Source organism: Chlorocebus sabaeus, chromosome 25, assembly GCF_047675955.1.
Source record: "Chlorocebus sabaeus isolate Y175 chromosome 25, mChlSab1.0.hap1, whole genome shotgun sequence".
Taxonomy (NCBI): Eukaryota; Metazoa; Chordata; class Mammalia; order Primates; family Cercopithecidae; genus Chlorocebus; species Chlorocebus sabaeus.
The window spans coordinates 26,966,595-26,983,102 of NC_132928.1; the positions used below are offsets into that span (position 1 = coordinate 26,966,595).

The following is a 16,508-nucleotide window of genomic DNA, read 5'->3' on the forward strand; positions in this document are numbered from 1 at the left end:
GTCTAGAGCACAGTACACCTTCAATAAATGCCCAGTGGTAGAAACAAAGGCTGCCAAAGGCGTGGCCTCTGCTTCCATGTCAATTCAGTCTTCACTGGAGCACAGATGAAACCAAGGAGCCCTGGGAGTCCTTTCCTTCCCAATCATTTGGAGTACAGGTTGATGGAGGATAAATTTGGTCATGGGATCCCACGTCTCTGTCTGCCAACTCCCTCCCTGCTTTGTTTTCCTTGCAGAAAGTCCAGGTAGTGGTCACTGTGCTGGACTACGACAAGCTGGGCAAGAACGAAGCCATAGGCAAGATCTTTGTGGGCAGCAATGCCACAGGCACAGAGCTGCGGCACTGGTCTGACATGTTGGCCAACCCCCGGAGGCCCATTGCCCAGTGGCACTCACTCAAGCCTGAGGAGGAGGTGGATGCACTCCTGGGCAAGAACAAGTAGACAGCAGCGGCTGGGACCCCACACCTTTCACGGACACTGACAAGATCCAGAGCTATCAATACCTCAGTTATGCAACCTTAGAGGTTTTCTTTTTTCTTTCATTTGTTGGTGGTTGTGTCCTTGTTTTTCCTTGTTTTTCTCTTTTTAAAGACCAACTTCTCTTTGATGGCTGTGTGAGGAGAGTCCCCTAAGAGGTGAAAGAGAAGCCTGGCTCTGTTCATGGTCCCAGGAGCTGCCCTTGCTGCATGCCCTGTCACAGTTCCCCCGACTCTTTCAAAGCTTCACATCTGCCTCACCCCAAGCGAGGTCCTCTACTGGCGCAAGCTTGCAGCACTTCCTGTTTTTTGAGCCTTTTGGACCAACAAAATGGCAGCACATCCTGCTTCCTGACAGGGAAGGCATCACAGTGGCTAATGATCCGTGTGTGTGTCTGTGTGTGTGTATGTGTGTGTGTCGTGTGTGGTGTGTGGCGTGTGTGTGTCTTTGAGCATCTCTCTTCATTCCTGGAATGAGCCATGGACAGTAAAGTTGTGTGGGAAAAGAAGGCTCTTTGGGGACCCTGACATGAAGAGAAGTCCACTAAGTGGGAGATCTTCTCTCATCTATGGCAAAGTCTCAGGATCCTGTTCAGATGCCGGGGCTTTCATACTCTTGTTGGTGGCTATTTGGGAGGCAGCAAGATGTGAAGACTGGATGTGTTCAGAACTAGGACCAAACGATGCCATCAAAGACTTCCTCCTGCCAGTCATGGTTTCCCCAGAAGTGTGGTTCCGGGGACATTCATGGATATGAGCTATTCACTAGTTGGGTCAGACTCTAACAGGGACTCTCAGTCCCAAAATCTCACTCTTATTGACAATAAATATCAAACTATGAAGAAATAGAAGTCCTATTACCAGAAAGGCCAAAATTAAACTCCTGGATCGTCACCCCATCTAGTGGGAAACACAGATGCTTTCTCCCTTTCCAGAATATAAGCAGCCCAGTTCATTTGCATTTATTCCCCACTGTGCTTTTGCTTCTGTTTCTCTTTTAAGTGGAGCAACATTGTCTGAAGACACATTATCTGTGCAGAGCCAGAGAACTTTAAAAGGAAAGTTTAAATGTTCTTAGTTCCCCTGAGGTCCAGGTAAGAAGGGGGTGGTAAGAAGAGGATGGGGGACAGATGGCTGAGATTTCCTGGGTGGAGATATAGGGGAGCACTGGAATTCTCCCCAGACTCCCACTCCTTGCTCCCTTGGCCTTCTGCCCTCCATGCTGGAGAGCTGATAGGTAGCTGGAGTGGCCCAGGGAGACCTATAGGGAGGACTCGTCCTACCATTAGGGGGCTTCTCTTTATGAATACTAAGAAACAAAGGGCATCCATTCCAAATGAGTAGCAGAGGAGACCTTCTAGGGTTTCTACCCATGCTCAGTTGTGTCCCATTCCCTGTTCACCTTTTGTCCCCAGCACTGATATAAAAGCCATATATATGTCAGTCAGGTTTGCACTGAGTCTTCTTCCAAACCTTCAGCCTGGACAACAGAGCGAGGTCCCCTTGTGGCCAGAGGCCATCCTTCCTTGCCTCCCTTCCTTTGGCCTCTCTCTTCCATCCATGAAGCCCTCAGGCCCTTGCCATTTTTTCACCACAGAAAATTCATGGCTTCTCCAGAAGCCTGAGTATCTCTCTTTCCCAGTACAAATGGCAGCATTTCTATCCTGCCCCATCTGGGCCACTTCAGCTTCCTGTAGACACCCGAGACAGATGGACAGTGTTGGAGGGAATCAGGCTTTGGGGATCCAGCGTGAAGAAGTTGCAGAGTGTCTTTTTTATTTTATTTTAAAAAGGGGGAAGGGGCTTTTGGTTTTGCTTTGTTTTTTGGATGAAGGAGTGGGGGAAATGAGGGAATACCCCCACCAGAAACAGACTGGGAAGCCTCCCTGTCTCTCGGAGATCCTTCTTTGTCTTGTTAGTGGTACATGGGAAGTTATATTTTTACTGGTGTGTGTGTGTGTGTGTGTGTGTGTGTACTTAACAATGGGAAGGTAAGACTCTGATCAGGATTATGAACTGTGGTCCTTGGGACCAAAGGTGTGGTCATGGTAGAGAGTTGTAGGACAATAGGGTGCTTTCAGAATCTGGGTGGCCACAGAGTACGATTTCCTGGTATGGACATCAGAAGTCACTGGACTCTTCTCCCATCCCCAGAGTTGTGGGATTTTGGTGCTTTCTCAGGGTCTCTCCCCAGACTCATTCTCCTCACCCATATCCCACAGACTCATTCATGGAGACCCCCTTGTCAATATCCCCTCTACCTTACTCCTTTGCCCTTTCCCAATTCACCTTCTACCACCTAGGATTCTTTTCCATTCATGAACTTCATTCAGCCCTTCCAAAGCCCAAGATTTGCACTCCCTTAACAGGGAGGAAAGGCAATGGTAGGAACCTCTGGTGGTCTGGGTGTCCATGTGCCTGGTGACCAGGGCTGGATTTTATTACTCTGAGCCTACTGCTAGTGAGCAGCCTTGAGGGGTGGGGACAGGTTGCTGAGTGACTTTGAATCTTGGCACCAGTGTGGAGCCAGTGTGGGTGTGGGGAGCAGTGCCTTCCCCAGGTCCCAGCTGGTCCTGATGTGCCATCTAGCGGATGGCATCTGTCTTGGTCCATAGGCTTGGTGGGAACATGCTTCTGCTTGTGTGTTTTCCATACCTGAGGACTGACATAGCTGAAACCACAGGGCATTATGCCAAACACTCACTGCTGGGCAGTTTTATTTCTGGGGATGTCAGGATACTGGGGTGTGGGCACTAAGCAGGATAGAGTTAGGGTGTTTGGCTAGTAAGGGGTTCTGGACGCCTCTGGGGCTATAAGTTTTCATCTCAAAGTCTGTTCCAGAGAAAGGAAAGTAGTATAGAGGTGATTTTTAGAGAAGCTGAGACCATGAAAATCCAAGCTTAATCCCACCCAGAAACTGGGATAAGGTCTGAAAGCTCGTTTTCTTCTTCCTCCCTGAATAATTGTTCCAGAAGGGATGCTAATTCTGTCAGAGCTACAGACAGAGTTTTGGACTTTGGAAGTGGAAGCTGAGGCCTGGGGAAGGCGGGGTAAGGAATGCTGGGGCAATCCTGGACAGTAGGCAGGTGCTCGGCATGAATGAGAAGTGACTTTCCTGGAGTCCCTCAGCTGGAGGATGAGACAGCAGGGATTAGGCCACAGTCTCAGATCCTGATCTTTCTTCCTAGGAAAGCATACATAACTTGTGTCTCTGCGGAATCAGTGTGGGATGATTTTGCTGGCCCAAGGCTTCAGCGAGAGAGAGAAGAGGGGTCGCTACAGCCCTCCTGCGGGTAAAAGCAGCTCTCTTATAAACCTGCCTCCATGCAGTGGGGTGGGGGTAAGGGCGGGTGATAGCAAAGAGGTTGATGAACCTCCCTGGGTTTGGGGAGTGACAGTTTCCATGTTCCCTTAATGTCCTAGGTTAATTCATAAGGCATCTAAGTCCTGGGTCTCACCCAACCTTATAGAGAAAATGCCTGTTCCTGAGGGCATCCCCTCCCACTCAAAGGTACAAAGAGATTGAGCCAGGAACTGCCCTCATATCCTCTGCTCTGCCTCTTCCCTTCCCTTTCCCCTGCCCCTCCCACTTAAAGCTGTTTGGGGCCCTTTCTCAGAGCCCTGGGTGGTGGCAGGCAGGGAGGAGTCCCAAGATCCTGGTGGCCCAGAGCCCCATTCTGTGGTTGCCAAATAAAAATATGGATGCCCAGTTACATTTGAATTTCAGTTCAACAACAAAATTTTTAAGTGTAAGTATGTCCTAGGCAATAGTTGGGACATATTATACTAAAAAATAATTCGTTGTTTATCTGAAATTCCAATGTAACTGGCCATCCTGCATTGTGTCTGGGAACCCTGCCCTATGACTTTCCCCCTCTCCCTTTGGTCCCAGGGGGCCAGGAACCCCGAGGATTTGACTTAACCAGTTTTTTGAACTGCAATATTGAGAAGGGGACACTGTGACTTGAAGACACATGAATTACTTTATTTTTTAAGCAACAACAAAATAAGAACCTTCTGAAGCCATTTGAGCCTCATCTGCCCCCATCCATGTATATTTAATTATATATAAAAGAAGATAATTACCTAGAAACATATGAACAGAATCTTGTTTAATCAAGATGCATGTCTATAACTTTCTGTAAAGAGCCGCATGGCAATGCTGAGAGTCCCCTTGATCCCCAACCTCAGACCCATTTTACATAACTGGTTGAGGCTGCTCCTTTGATTTTATGTTGTGTAAAGTCTTTGTCCCCCAGCCCCACCCCTGCCTCCTCCCATCGGGAAACCTCCCCATGGGAGTCATCAGTGGGCGGAGTCGGTGCCTGCTCCAGTCCAGCCCTGCCTCGGGAGATGCTGGAGGTCGCCCTGAAGGCCTGTTTGCTGCACATCTGTCTGCAGAGCCAACCCTTGGGGCCCGGTGCAGTGTCCAGCCTGGTATCTGGCATCCCAGTAGCTTCCGTGTTCTGTGTATGTGTGTGGTGTGCCCCTTCCTCCCACTGTCTGAATTCACTGAAAAGCCATAAAGGGGACCTCCTGCTGGAGACTTGGCCTCCCTTGGCTCCTCCCAGGAGCCCCCGTGTCCCTCCAACTGGCTCCCCACAGAACACTTGTGAAGGGCTCACCTGTTGTTACCCCCTCCTGCTCCCTCAGTCCTGTGTCATGAGGATGGATGGTGTCCAGGGCTTCCGGTGGGGCCTTAGGTGATGCCCATGATGGCCCTGCCTGAGCTGGCTTCCTCGGCCTGGGTTCACAGTTCAGCTCTATCTCTATGCTGGGCGAGGAGCAAGCAGCAGTGGGACTCCATGGTTCTGGATACCTTTCCTGGGATCCCTGTGGAGGCAACCAGGATTTTCAGGAGCAGCCAGTCAGTGGCTCAGCCAGGGATGACGGAACCATCCCTGCTTACTCACCTCTGTGGTGTGAGGGTCGTGGGTGGTGATGGAGGAGGGACTCAGGGAGAGGCCAGTGAATACAGGGAATGATGCTCTTTTCTCGTGTGTCCTCCTGCAGTCTGACAGAAAGCAGCCCAATAGCAGGGTGACCTCAGGGTTACCAGGGCTCCCCTGAGAGTGGGGTGGGCAGGTCCAGCTGTGAGGGAGGCTCAGAGGCTCAGGCAGAGCAGGTGTGGACTAAGCCCGCTGACCTTCACACCTGCTCCCCAGAGAAGCCCCAGTCAATTGCACCAAGTAGCAGAGAGGCGAGTAGAGGGGCCTGGGGGCTTCCGAGGCCTCAGGTCATCCTGTTGAACTGAGACGGACAGGTAGCCCCCCTGCCTGCCGCCCCTGGCCCCATGGGCACCTGAGGGCAGTACTGCATGGGAAGGGTCCAGGATGCCTCAGGCCTGACAACTGTGACGAGTATGAGGAAGGATGGAGAGAATGGGAGGGTAATCAGGCAGGGTACATTCGATGAGGCCAGAGGTTGTGCGAGGCAGGCTTGCCCTGCACAAACCATAACACATGAGCACACAGAAGTCCCAGGGACTTTTGTGCTGGGACATGAAAGACTGGGGAAGGTGGAGGGGATCATTTCAGAGCAGGCTGGAATCAGGTGTTTGGACGAGTGAAGACATGTCTTGCTTCCTCTAGCTCTCTCTGGGGCCCTCCCACTCTCCACACCCATAGCAGAGACAGAAATTGAGGCAAGAGTTGAGAGAGCGTCTGTCTGGTGAGGTGATGGGAGCAGTGTGCGTGGGGCACCAGGAGTTCCTCCATCCCGCCTGCCTTAGCGATCAGGACTTTAGTGGGGCCTCTTCAAAGATGCTGACCTTTTTGCCCTGACTCCTGCCCATCTAAGGACTTGATTTATTGCTTTCTGAAAACCCTGGGGCTGAAAACTTCAAAATCAGGGCCTGGCAGAGCCTAGCTTCCCCCAGGTCAGCCCACCAGGAGCCCTGCCTTTGTCTCCATAGGAAGGACACATGTACAGCCCTGCCCCCGGCCCATTCCCCACCTCTGCTTGGCAATGCTCTCCATCTCCCTTATGTGGACTCTTGTTCTTGTCTGATCTCTTGTCAAATTGTTATTTTGTAATGAGCTGCGTCTCCTTATTAAAGAAATGAGCTGAAAGAAACCTGGGGGTGGGGGGTGTCTCTGGTTGTTTTTGCTGCGCTGAGGTGGGGGTGAGGGTGTGGGAGCTGCCTGTGAGGGTCATTATGGTGGGTGAGGGTGGTGAGATGGTCCTGAGGCTCTGGCCTCTAACCCAGAATCTCCCTTCAGGGAAGCATCAAAAGGGGCTGAGGTCCCCTCTCTCCTGGGGTTGGGGGAAGACCAGATTGGCACTCTTGTGGGTGCTGGGGCCCACACATCTCCTGAGGACACATGCCAGGCCTGTGGAATTGTGGGGAGCATGGTGGTGCCGGGGAACGTTGTCTGGGAAGCTGGGCGGGGCGGAGTGGTGGTGGGGACTATATTCTTGAATTCCCTTCCAGTAGAGCTGGGCTTAGGGAATAGCCACAGTCTGACCCCAATGACAAGAGGGAGGCTGGCCCTGGGAAATGGGAATTTGAAAAGTAAGAATTTCTACAAAGTCCTCAATTGTCTCTTTGCAAAGAACTTGAAATGTCTTTAACTTCTAAAGCAAAGGTGTTAGGGACCAGGGATAGGGTTTCAGAATTTTTAGGGAAAGGCAGAGTAGGGCAGCATTGCTCCCAAAGACCAGGGAAGAGTAAAACTCCTTCTTCAGTTCCCACTTCCACCTGTCTCATCTCCTTGAGGATAGACCAGCGGCTACCGTTTTCAGTTTACACCAGCACCTGTCCTCCAGGAACACCATTGGCTAGATGTGTGTTTGTCCATCAGGTCCAACAGCATGGGGGCAGTGAAGGCAAGCCAGGGACGGGAGCTGCCCACCTGAGGGAGCATGAGCCCAGATCCTTTAACATCTATCCTGTCTTGCTGCTTCAGTCCCTGAGGCTGGGTAGGGTGAGGGGCATGAGCCTTTCAGCAGGACTGGGATTGATCACCTGAGGGTCTCCTGGCTGAGAATGTGAGCTTTTTACTCTGCTAATAGGCTGTGGCCTTCTCCTTTCCCTTGAAGAGGGCTGGACCACGTGACAGCTAGGTGATGCTGTCTCTGCAGACCTTACTACAACCAGTGGGGGTCAGAAAGAGAAACATTTGCAGTCTAGGAACCCTTTGCATCGGTCATGCTTCTTTGCCTCTGTTTTGCACCCCAGGACAGGACTGAATTCTTCAACCATGACATCAAGTGTGTTTGTTCTGCTGCTGCTTGGGTTGCAAACAGCTGGGTGACAGCAGGGGAAAAGAATCTTCCCTCTCTGACCTCTCTCCAAGTCAGTGACCAGGGATTTCCGCTTGGCAGGAAACACAAGGCTGAGCAAAGCCAGAGGCAGGGCTTGCTGGATGGAGAAACCAGACCCAGATCCTGGCTGCCTGGGGTCAGACCTGGCCACCTACGTACAAACCCTGCCAGCGGGCCTGAACAGCTCCTTTCTGGGCATGGCTCCTTCATTTTGAGTTTAGATTTAACCTTCAATAACCCCCAAGTTAACTACATATGTAGTTTGGAACTACAGAATAGTTTTGGATCTCCCGACTTAAACAATGACCTCATGAAGACTGTTATGTATACAGCAGATGACTAAGGGTGGTGGCAGGAGACTTCCATGAGCCCAAGGAAATCACCACCTAGACCTCAACTTTCCCAGGTACTAGAGGGTGCTAGTAGTCACCTGGATGGCCTCAACACCCTTGTCACTTAAACCTGGTGTCTTCCAAGAACTAACCACACTCTTAGTTACTTGAAGCTTGGAACCTTGATATCTTCTTAGGGTTTTTTGAACTCCAGTCTAGGCTTCTCCTTGGCCTGACTCCATTTAGGAAATTCCTTGATCCTACCAGAGACCCTTATCAGTGCCCATGACTCACTGTGGCTGTCCCTGGGGAAGGGGCCTCTATGTGGACAGGAGTTGTAGCAGGCTGGTGGGCAAGGCCCCCACCAATGGTAAAGAGGATGTAAAATCAGAAGAGGCTGCCCCAGATGTGAGATTCTATAAATCCCATGCTCTGAACTGTGGAGACAGTCACAAAGTTAAAACACAGTTTTATTTACTCATTTATAAATACTGTTGTGTTTACAGGCATCATATAGATGTGAATATTATTATTCCCAAACTTTGAAACACAGAATACTCAATACTATATAATAACAACCAGTAAAACAAAACCATTCATCTTAGGGTTGAAAGGCCACTCAAAATTGCATAAAAATACATTCAGTTCACAAAGCAAGTCTGGCTTCTTCTCCCTAAACACCCCCCAACCCCACCCCATCCCAGGTGTATTTACAGTGGACTGAAGTTAATCCATACAACTCAGCTGAAAAACAGTTATATCTGGTGCGTTAACCTTGGTGGAAATAGGGTGAAGGGTGGAGTAAAGACACAAAATGCTACCACTAAAATGGGAGCGGCATGGAGACACCAGGGTGATTCTTTTCACCCCTGTTGATCAAAGTCAGGGCAAAGACAAGAAGGAAGGAAAACCATAAAGCAAAAGTCTTGAGTGTGAACTACTCAACTGAGCATAGGCTGTATCTTCACCAAGAAGGATGCAAGGATGAAACATTCTTTCCTTCCTTCTGCAGAGAAATCATTGCCTGGTGTGCCAGCCAGTGGTAGGCACAACCTTTCAAAAGTTCAAGGGATGCTGGCTAGAAAAGGAGGTATTCTGGATTGCTGCATCCTCTCAGAACCTTCTCCTACTCCGCAGCCTGCCTCCTGGTGTCTTTTTTCCTCCAAACTCTCTTTATGTGGCCTCTCTTCATCAGAAGGCAAGCAGGACTCGGTTCCGGGTTTCAGTAGAATGGGAGAAAGGACAGGCAAAGGCACAGATATTAGGCGAGAGTCAAGCTACTTCTGGCCCTACCATGTCCCTTGTTCAGGAACAGTGGGCCCAGGGGACCGGCACTCTGACTCTCAACTCTGATTTTGGGAGAACATTAGCGGCTCTTAAGAGGCTCCCCACCATCAGTGTGCCTTTCCTGAATCCTTGCTCTTTGAATGGGCTGAGCTGTTGCCACCAGATGCACTGATACACTGATTAGGTTTGTGCTGGGAAGACACACTTCTGTTTTAAGCTATAAACAGTCTCAGGACAAAGAGTAAACCAGATATGGCTACTCATGGTCTCCTTGGCCAGGCTATGGAGGAGTCATACGGGCCTACAAGTCAAACCTCATCTCTGAGGGGACATTAGCATAGCCAGGGAGCTTTGAAACTGGGAAGAAGGACAGTGGTGGTGGTGGTGGTAGTTGGTATATCCAACTTCTCCAGGAATCTTGGCTGATTCATGGAAAACCACCTCTCTAAAGCACCCTCGGCTCCAAGTGAGAAAAGCAAGGAATTAAGAATGTGGAGGGAGGTGAGAGGGAGAGGAGTGAAGTGTATGTTTATTCTGGAAGGACATAAGAGCATCCTGATGTCACCTTAAGGGGCCACCCAAGCAAATCTTTATTGGAAACATCAGGGAAAAATTTGGAGGAGAAATAACAGAAAATATCACTCTGGCAGATTCACAGTCCAAAATGATAAGCAGATGAATTGGGGAACGGCTCAAATAGGTCCTTTGGGGGATTAGAAGGGAGGAGGAAAAAACAAAAGATAGGATTTAGTAATACTTGGATAAAATTGGTTTCTGAGTTCTCATTTGTAATCAAGTATATGCCAGACCTCATTTTAAAAGCTCTGGGCTAGCAAATGTGCATGTGAACACACATAAGCTAGATGCAAGAGTTATCCCCAAATTGCTAAACCTTTTTAGGTAAGGCCAAAACATTCATTAATGGTATTGTCTTTAGACACACCCACCTCTTACTTACAGTTCTCCCGAAGGAGGGCTTCCGGGACACTGGGTTGTAAGCCAAACCTGGGTTCTATGTTTGCCCTCAACCCCAACTCTCCAAGGAGAAGTGAATGCATCTTCTTTTACCATGCAGCTGCTGGCTGATGGTCAAGATTCTGTGTTTTTTCTTAGGCCTCAGAAATCATCTCATTTCTAATAGCTGTGACCAACAGTTCCTGGACTACAATGAAGTTGAAGTTGATCTATTTTCCAATCTAATCAGAACACAAGAGATCAATAGCTGTCCCTGATAGGGTCTACTGCTTCCTGAGCAGTGTCAATACCCATTAAGGAAGCTGATTAAAATCTCTGCTCAGCTGGAGCCTGAGGGATGAAGTCACCAGTGAGACAGAACTCATCTCTGTGTGCCAAAGCTTTGGTTCTGTGAAACTCTCTTCCTTCCCAGTACTTGCAGCTTCCACCCTGCTCTATGTCCAAAGCCCCTGGGCCTTCTGCCTTCTTCCCATCGCAGCACGCAATGTGGTTGTGTGGACTCTGGGTTTGTAAACACTTACTGCTTTGGTAGTCTCCTCTTCAGACCTGCTTTGAAGGAAAGATCATCTTGAATGGTATCAGAACCTCCTACTTCTGATAGTCCAAAATCCAGAGGGGGAGCTCAATGGAACTAAAGATTGAGGTTCTTATCGAGGAAAATTTTCTTGCTGCTGTAAGGCAGAGTTCAAGACAATGAACCAGATGGTGCTAAGCAGAAAAACTATTAGTCTGCTATTTGGGTGTGAAGAGCCAATGTAGATCACATTTTGAGAAAGCTGAGGAAAGGTGGTTGAGGAAACCTATGAAGCAGCAGATCTGTTTCCTATTAAAACAACTTGTCCAAAGGCTGCCTGCAACAAATTGCTTTCTATCCATTTCTCCATGAGCTCCAATTTCCACCTCTGCAGGCTTTAATATTCTTACCAAGCCATCAGGAGGGAAAGCCATTGCAACATCATTCAATTACCCTCAATATTAAATTCACTTCCCAACAAGGATGAGAAGTCAACCTTGATGTGCTCATGTTAAACAGTTTAAATCCAGAAGAAAACAAAAAATTTTGGACTTGGATTTTTGAGATTAGAAAGAATTTTTGAAGCAGAAATCCCAATAAATGTTCTGATCTTCCTAAGAATGAATAAATCACAGAATTTTAAGCCAAAAGGAAAGGGCACAAAGATTATCCAGTCCAACCTCATTTTACAGACAGGGAGGGTGACCTGCCCAAAGTCACATGACTAAAAGGAGAAAGTGTAGTAGCCTTGGATTACAGATGTTCTGACTTCTAGGGTCTTATCTTTTTCTGTTGCCTTTTTCTGTCCTCAAAGCTGCCTTGCTTATTGGGTTGGAAGAACTCACATCTTATGAGGGGTTAGACCTTGCCCTGAAAATCAGTATGGTGGGCTGGGCATGGTGCCTTACTCCTGTAATCCTATCACTTTGGGAGGCCCAGCCAGGTGGATTGCTTGACCAGCAGTTCAAGACCAGCGTAGGCAACATGGCAAAACCCCGTCTCTATAAAAAAATACAAAAATTAGTTGGGCATGGTGGTGTATACCTGCGGTCCTAGCTGCTCGGGAGGCTGAGGTGAGAGGATCCCTTGAGCCTGGGAGGTGGAGGTTGCAGTGAGCTGAGATCACACCACTGCAATCCAGCCTGGGCAACAGAGTATGGTGACTAAGATCTGCAACAATAACTGGGCCTAGATTTAGGCCAATTGCACCACCTCTGATTGGTAAGTGTGTGCTTAAAGTGCTGGCATAAGCAATGGGTTTGAGGGCCCCTGATGATATCTCTGAGGGAAGGATATCAGGGCTCCTGCAGTGTTACTTCACTGAAAAGCTCCAGTGGAACCAGTGTCTCATCCGGTAGAGTAGAATTTCCCTTTCCTTTTTGCTTAAATGCTGAATCCTTTCTGCTTTCTTTTTCCTTTGTGCACCTTTGGAGGTGCAAAGCCACCTGGAAGCTGAATAACTGGCAACACTTTAAATAGTTCTCTCTTCTTCAGGCTTCTTCTGCTCACTCCATGCCCACCTCAAGGGTGCCGACACTCACCAGTGGCCTGGACTGAAACACTGGCCTTTCTCTGAGAGGAGACAGTGTCTGTCTGTCGCTAGGAGAGGCTGCAAAGGGGCCCAAAATCCAGACACCTAACAAAGTACATGGCTTTGAGAGTTTCTTCTTCCATCATCTTTGGCTCAATTAAATGCCTCTAGTGGAGAAATGGTCAGTAGTTCACACACACTTTCATGGGATCCACAGACTATTGAGTTTTAGCTTCCTTGCTTCCTGAGTGGAACCATCTAATAAGCACATGGTTTGGGGAAGGGAAATGGGTAAAATGTTGCAAAACAGTGATCTGAAATCTCACTAGTGGCCTCAGATAGCAATATATGAATCTAAGTCTTCTTAAACTTGGGGTGGGAACTAGCACAGAAACCACAGAAAACCCAGAAGAGAAGCAAACACATCCTGCAGTTGGAAGACAAGGAGGTTCTAGTGAACATCAAATGAGAATGGCCCACTAGAGAATCTAGTGCACTAAGTAAGCCCAAAGCAAGTCTATTCTTTAGATTCTTTAGTGGCAACACCCTGAGATTTGCATAACCCTTTCGCTAGAGACTGGGATGGGGCTAGGGGTCATCACACTCTGGAGCTATCTGGAAAGGGATCAGCAGCCCTGGAAAAACAAACTTTAGCCACAGAATCTCTGGAATGGCCAAATCATTACTTTCAAAGGTGTGGCTCAGTTTTTGAAAAATAACAAATTAATGAAAACAGAGTTGTGCCAAGAACATTCTCTTTCCCATTCTGATATTTCATGTAAAGACTCTAAGTTAAGTGATAAACCTGTGCCACATGTTGTTGGCCAAGTCTGCAGCTATTTATTCAGCTTGAGCTGCCTGGGGTGCTCATGAGTGTCCAAACCAGCAGGTGAGGACTGAGGATTGTGGCCACTGAAGAGGCCAGTGGTAGGTACCTGTCCAAACAGCACAAGAAAAGGGAGACCTGCTGATGCCAGTATCCAGAAAGAATTGCTGGCTAGTAGAAGGCCTATAACTACCACCTCATGGGGCTTCCAGACAATACAGTTGTGAAGGAATGGTATTTTATTTCTGGAGATAGACCAGAAATCAGTTCATCTAATAAAATTAAATGTGTAAGAGAAAGTACCTGAAATTACCTAGGACAGTTTACACTTACTTTCATGAGTTCCTGGCCATAGAATCTGGTATTCCTGAGATTGAAAAGCTTGCAAATTTCTTGTCACAAGGAAAACTTTCTGGCAAGAAAAGTCAGCTTTAACATGAAAGGGCCATGTGAAGTGGCAGGGGTGCAACACCAATCTAAGAGTTTTGAGGATCTGCCCCCAATACTTTTGAAAGGCACAAACAGATCTGAGGGGACTCTCTGTAATCCCTTTCCCTGGTCTATTGAGTGGAAAACGGTCAAGATGTATTCCCAATAATCCAATTTTCTTTTCTTGAGAAAGCAGTATCATCTTCCTTCCCCAATATTCAGAATGTTCCAGGATAATCAATAAGTCAACACCTTACGTTGATTTCCTCTCCCAGAATGAAGGAAATGCTTATAGTGAAAGATATAAAACTTATTACTCTAATTTAGCATTCCCTGAGAACTGAACTTACAGTACTCCCGTGATAATCCAAAGTCCCAAGATAGTAGCAGCTTCTCTTGAAAAATGGTTGGAAATGGAAGACAGAATTTTATATGCCCTAAAAATGGGGTTTTGTCAGAGGAAACATATCTCCTGTTATGGAATTGGGATCTTGAATTACAGCTTCTAGTTTAAAGAGCATGTGATGTTTCAGAGGGAGGGCCATGGACAGCTACACGTCATGTCAGGAAAGGAATCAACAGGCAGAGGTAGTGTATGTTAAGGGAATGAACCACTCTAAACACTGAATATCATTGGTAACCCTAAAATGATGAGGATTTAATGACTTGCACACTCAAGTGAACCAAGGGATAAAGCTCCTACAAAAGGAAAATACTGTAAGTATTAATGCTAGGTTATCATCAAGAACTAATGGTTTAATTTTGCACTGGATGTGTAGAGTATTCTTTCCAGGCCTGGGCATGATATTTTAAAGGCTGGTTTTGTCTAGAGGAGGATGGCCAAGATGTGACAGGTAAGAAAAGCATGCCATATGAGGAATGACTGAAAGGACTAGGGTAACAGCAGCTCAAAGTAAGACTGAGGGGCAGACCACCCACTGCACATATCTGAAGAGCTGTTAAAGGGTTGCAGATAGTAGATCTGGACTATAAGGAGAATCCACAGGCAGACTTCAACTGATACCAGGAAAACTCTCTCGATAGAGTTGCCCAACTTTTGAGTAATAAATGCATAGCCACCAGAGGCTACCTGACCATGCCCATGGGTCAAAACTGTGGCAGCAGGGGTCCCTGTGACACAATAATAGAAAGCTGGACCTAATGACCTCTGGGCCTTGCCACTCTAAACTTCCATGACTCTCATCAATGGGTTGAAAGTACTTCATTCCATTAAACCTCTATTAAGTGCCATTTCCCTATTAATTTCCAAGAAAGTAAATCTCTCCGCTAAATCTAACCACTGGAAATAATCAAATTCACCACTATTCTCACAGTCCAGTGGGCTGCTATCTTCCACCTTCTTTGCCACAATGTTGCAAGTGGCCTCAGATACTTGACCTTCACCATATGTGTCTTTCCAGCCTGCTTCCACTTCCTAGTCCATCTCCCAACAATCTCCCCTCCCCACCTCTCATTCCTCCCTGCACTGACTTCATTTCTCATTAGAAGCAGGTGTCAGAGCGAAGAGAGGAAAACAAGGTCAAGGAAGTGAGGCAGAATGGGGTATTCAGAGCCAGATTTTCTTATAAAGAAAATCACTTTGAAGGGGGAAGTGGGAGATGAAAACAATGAGCTGACACTTATGCCATAGTCTAGCTTTCAGGGCAGTGGTGCTGCCACCAAGGCACCAGAGTGATGATTTTCTTGTCTCCAGAATAATGATTCCCCACAACGGCCAAAGACAACTGAGGTCAGGTGCTCTGTCCTAGCTTTTATACCATTGAGTGAGGGGGTGGGGGAGGGAAAAAAAAAAAAAGGATAGAAAGGAAAGGAATAAATGAAGCCAGGGCCATTTGAGCCTTGAAGAAAGGGCTAGGTATGAGGGAGGAATAAAGGTTAAAACTAGTTAGGGAGATTACTGGGTGTTGATAGAAAAAATAAAAGTTCCTGAGAGGTGAAGAAGAATAGAGCACCTCAATGCAGTCACTGTCACCTTGGATGCTAACAGCTCCGGAGGCCATGTGATGATCAATTCAACATCCTGCTGTTTCTCTTGGCACCCCAATCAGGTTCCTGGAGTGGCTACCACAAGACTCACCTATATCAGAGGACACTGGGTCAATGTAAAAAGCTGAAGGATACTGATTTGGGTAGAAGCCTTAAATGTTTGGACCAAATCCAATGTGGACAAAGTAGCTGAGCAGCAGGAAGTTGAGGGGTCCACAGCTGAGCCTAGTGTACTCCCCAGAGCATTCTCCAGATGGCTCGAATTATCACAATCATGCTTCAATTAAAACTGTCATAAAACTTGGGATAGGGGTTTTGGAAGAACAGGGCATTGAAAGTGCAGAGAAAATGTAAAGTGTATAGAGGTGACTGAAGAAGGTGTCAGAAAGAAGTGTCCTTCCACCAAAACATCCATTTCTTTTGGTTGGAAGGCAAGGACTGGAAAAGAGGGGTGGGGGCAGCAAATACTGTCCCTTTGTTTCCTCATAAATCTGGAGCCTAGCCTATTTGGACAGTTTGCTGATGACTCTGATGAGGGCACCATTTTCATCTTTCAGCCTCTGGTTGTCGGATTTCAGTTCTGTTAACACCTGTAGGGTGACAGAGGGAAAGGTGAGTTAGAGCCTGGCAGGATCCTCCTTTGCCCTCCCTGACCAGGCCAGGCCAACCTGGTGATCAGGGCCTTTTGAGACAATGTGTCTCATGGTCCCCTGTCCCAGGGATAAAATTCCTTTCAATCTTCCTATTTATTGAGTTGGTATTGTTAATCTTCAGGGAGATTATAGCCCCTCCACCTTTTGAGCTGGCATATTTAGCAGTAATATCTTATTTCTTCATAGGCAGACCTCACATTTCACACTGTA

General features: G+C 47.6%; 2 protein-coding genes across 8 annotated transcripts in view; one reads left to right on the forward strand and one right to left on the reverse strand.

Annotated features, from left to right (window-relative positions):
- Positions 1-11,381, forward strand: part of SYT2 (synaptotagmin 2) — a 125,597-nt gene extending 114,216 nt beyond the window's left edge. For both annotated transcript variants that reach the window (XM_007988920.3, XM_073011637.1), the window contains one exon: positions 237-11,381. In XM_007988920.3, coding sequence (XP_007987111.1) covers positions 237-443 — 207 coding nt within the window. In that variant the 3' untranslated portion in view covers positions 444-11,381. The remainder of the gene's footprint in view (positions 1-236) is intronic.
- PPP1R12B (protein phosphatase 1 regulatory subunit 12B) overlaps positions 8,529-16,508 on the reverse strand; it is a 237,000-nt gene continuing 229,020 nt past the window's right edge. For all 6 annotated transcript variants that reach the window (XM_037985736.2, XM_007988927.3, XM_007988925.3 and 3 more), the window contains one exon: positions 8,529-16,235. In XM_037985736.2, the coding sequence (XP_037841664.2) occupies positions 16,149-16,235 (87 nt within the window). In that variant the 3' untranslated portion in view covers positions 8,529-16,148. The remainder of the gene's footprint in view (positions 16,236-16,508) is intronic.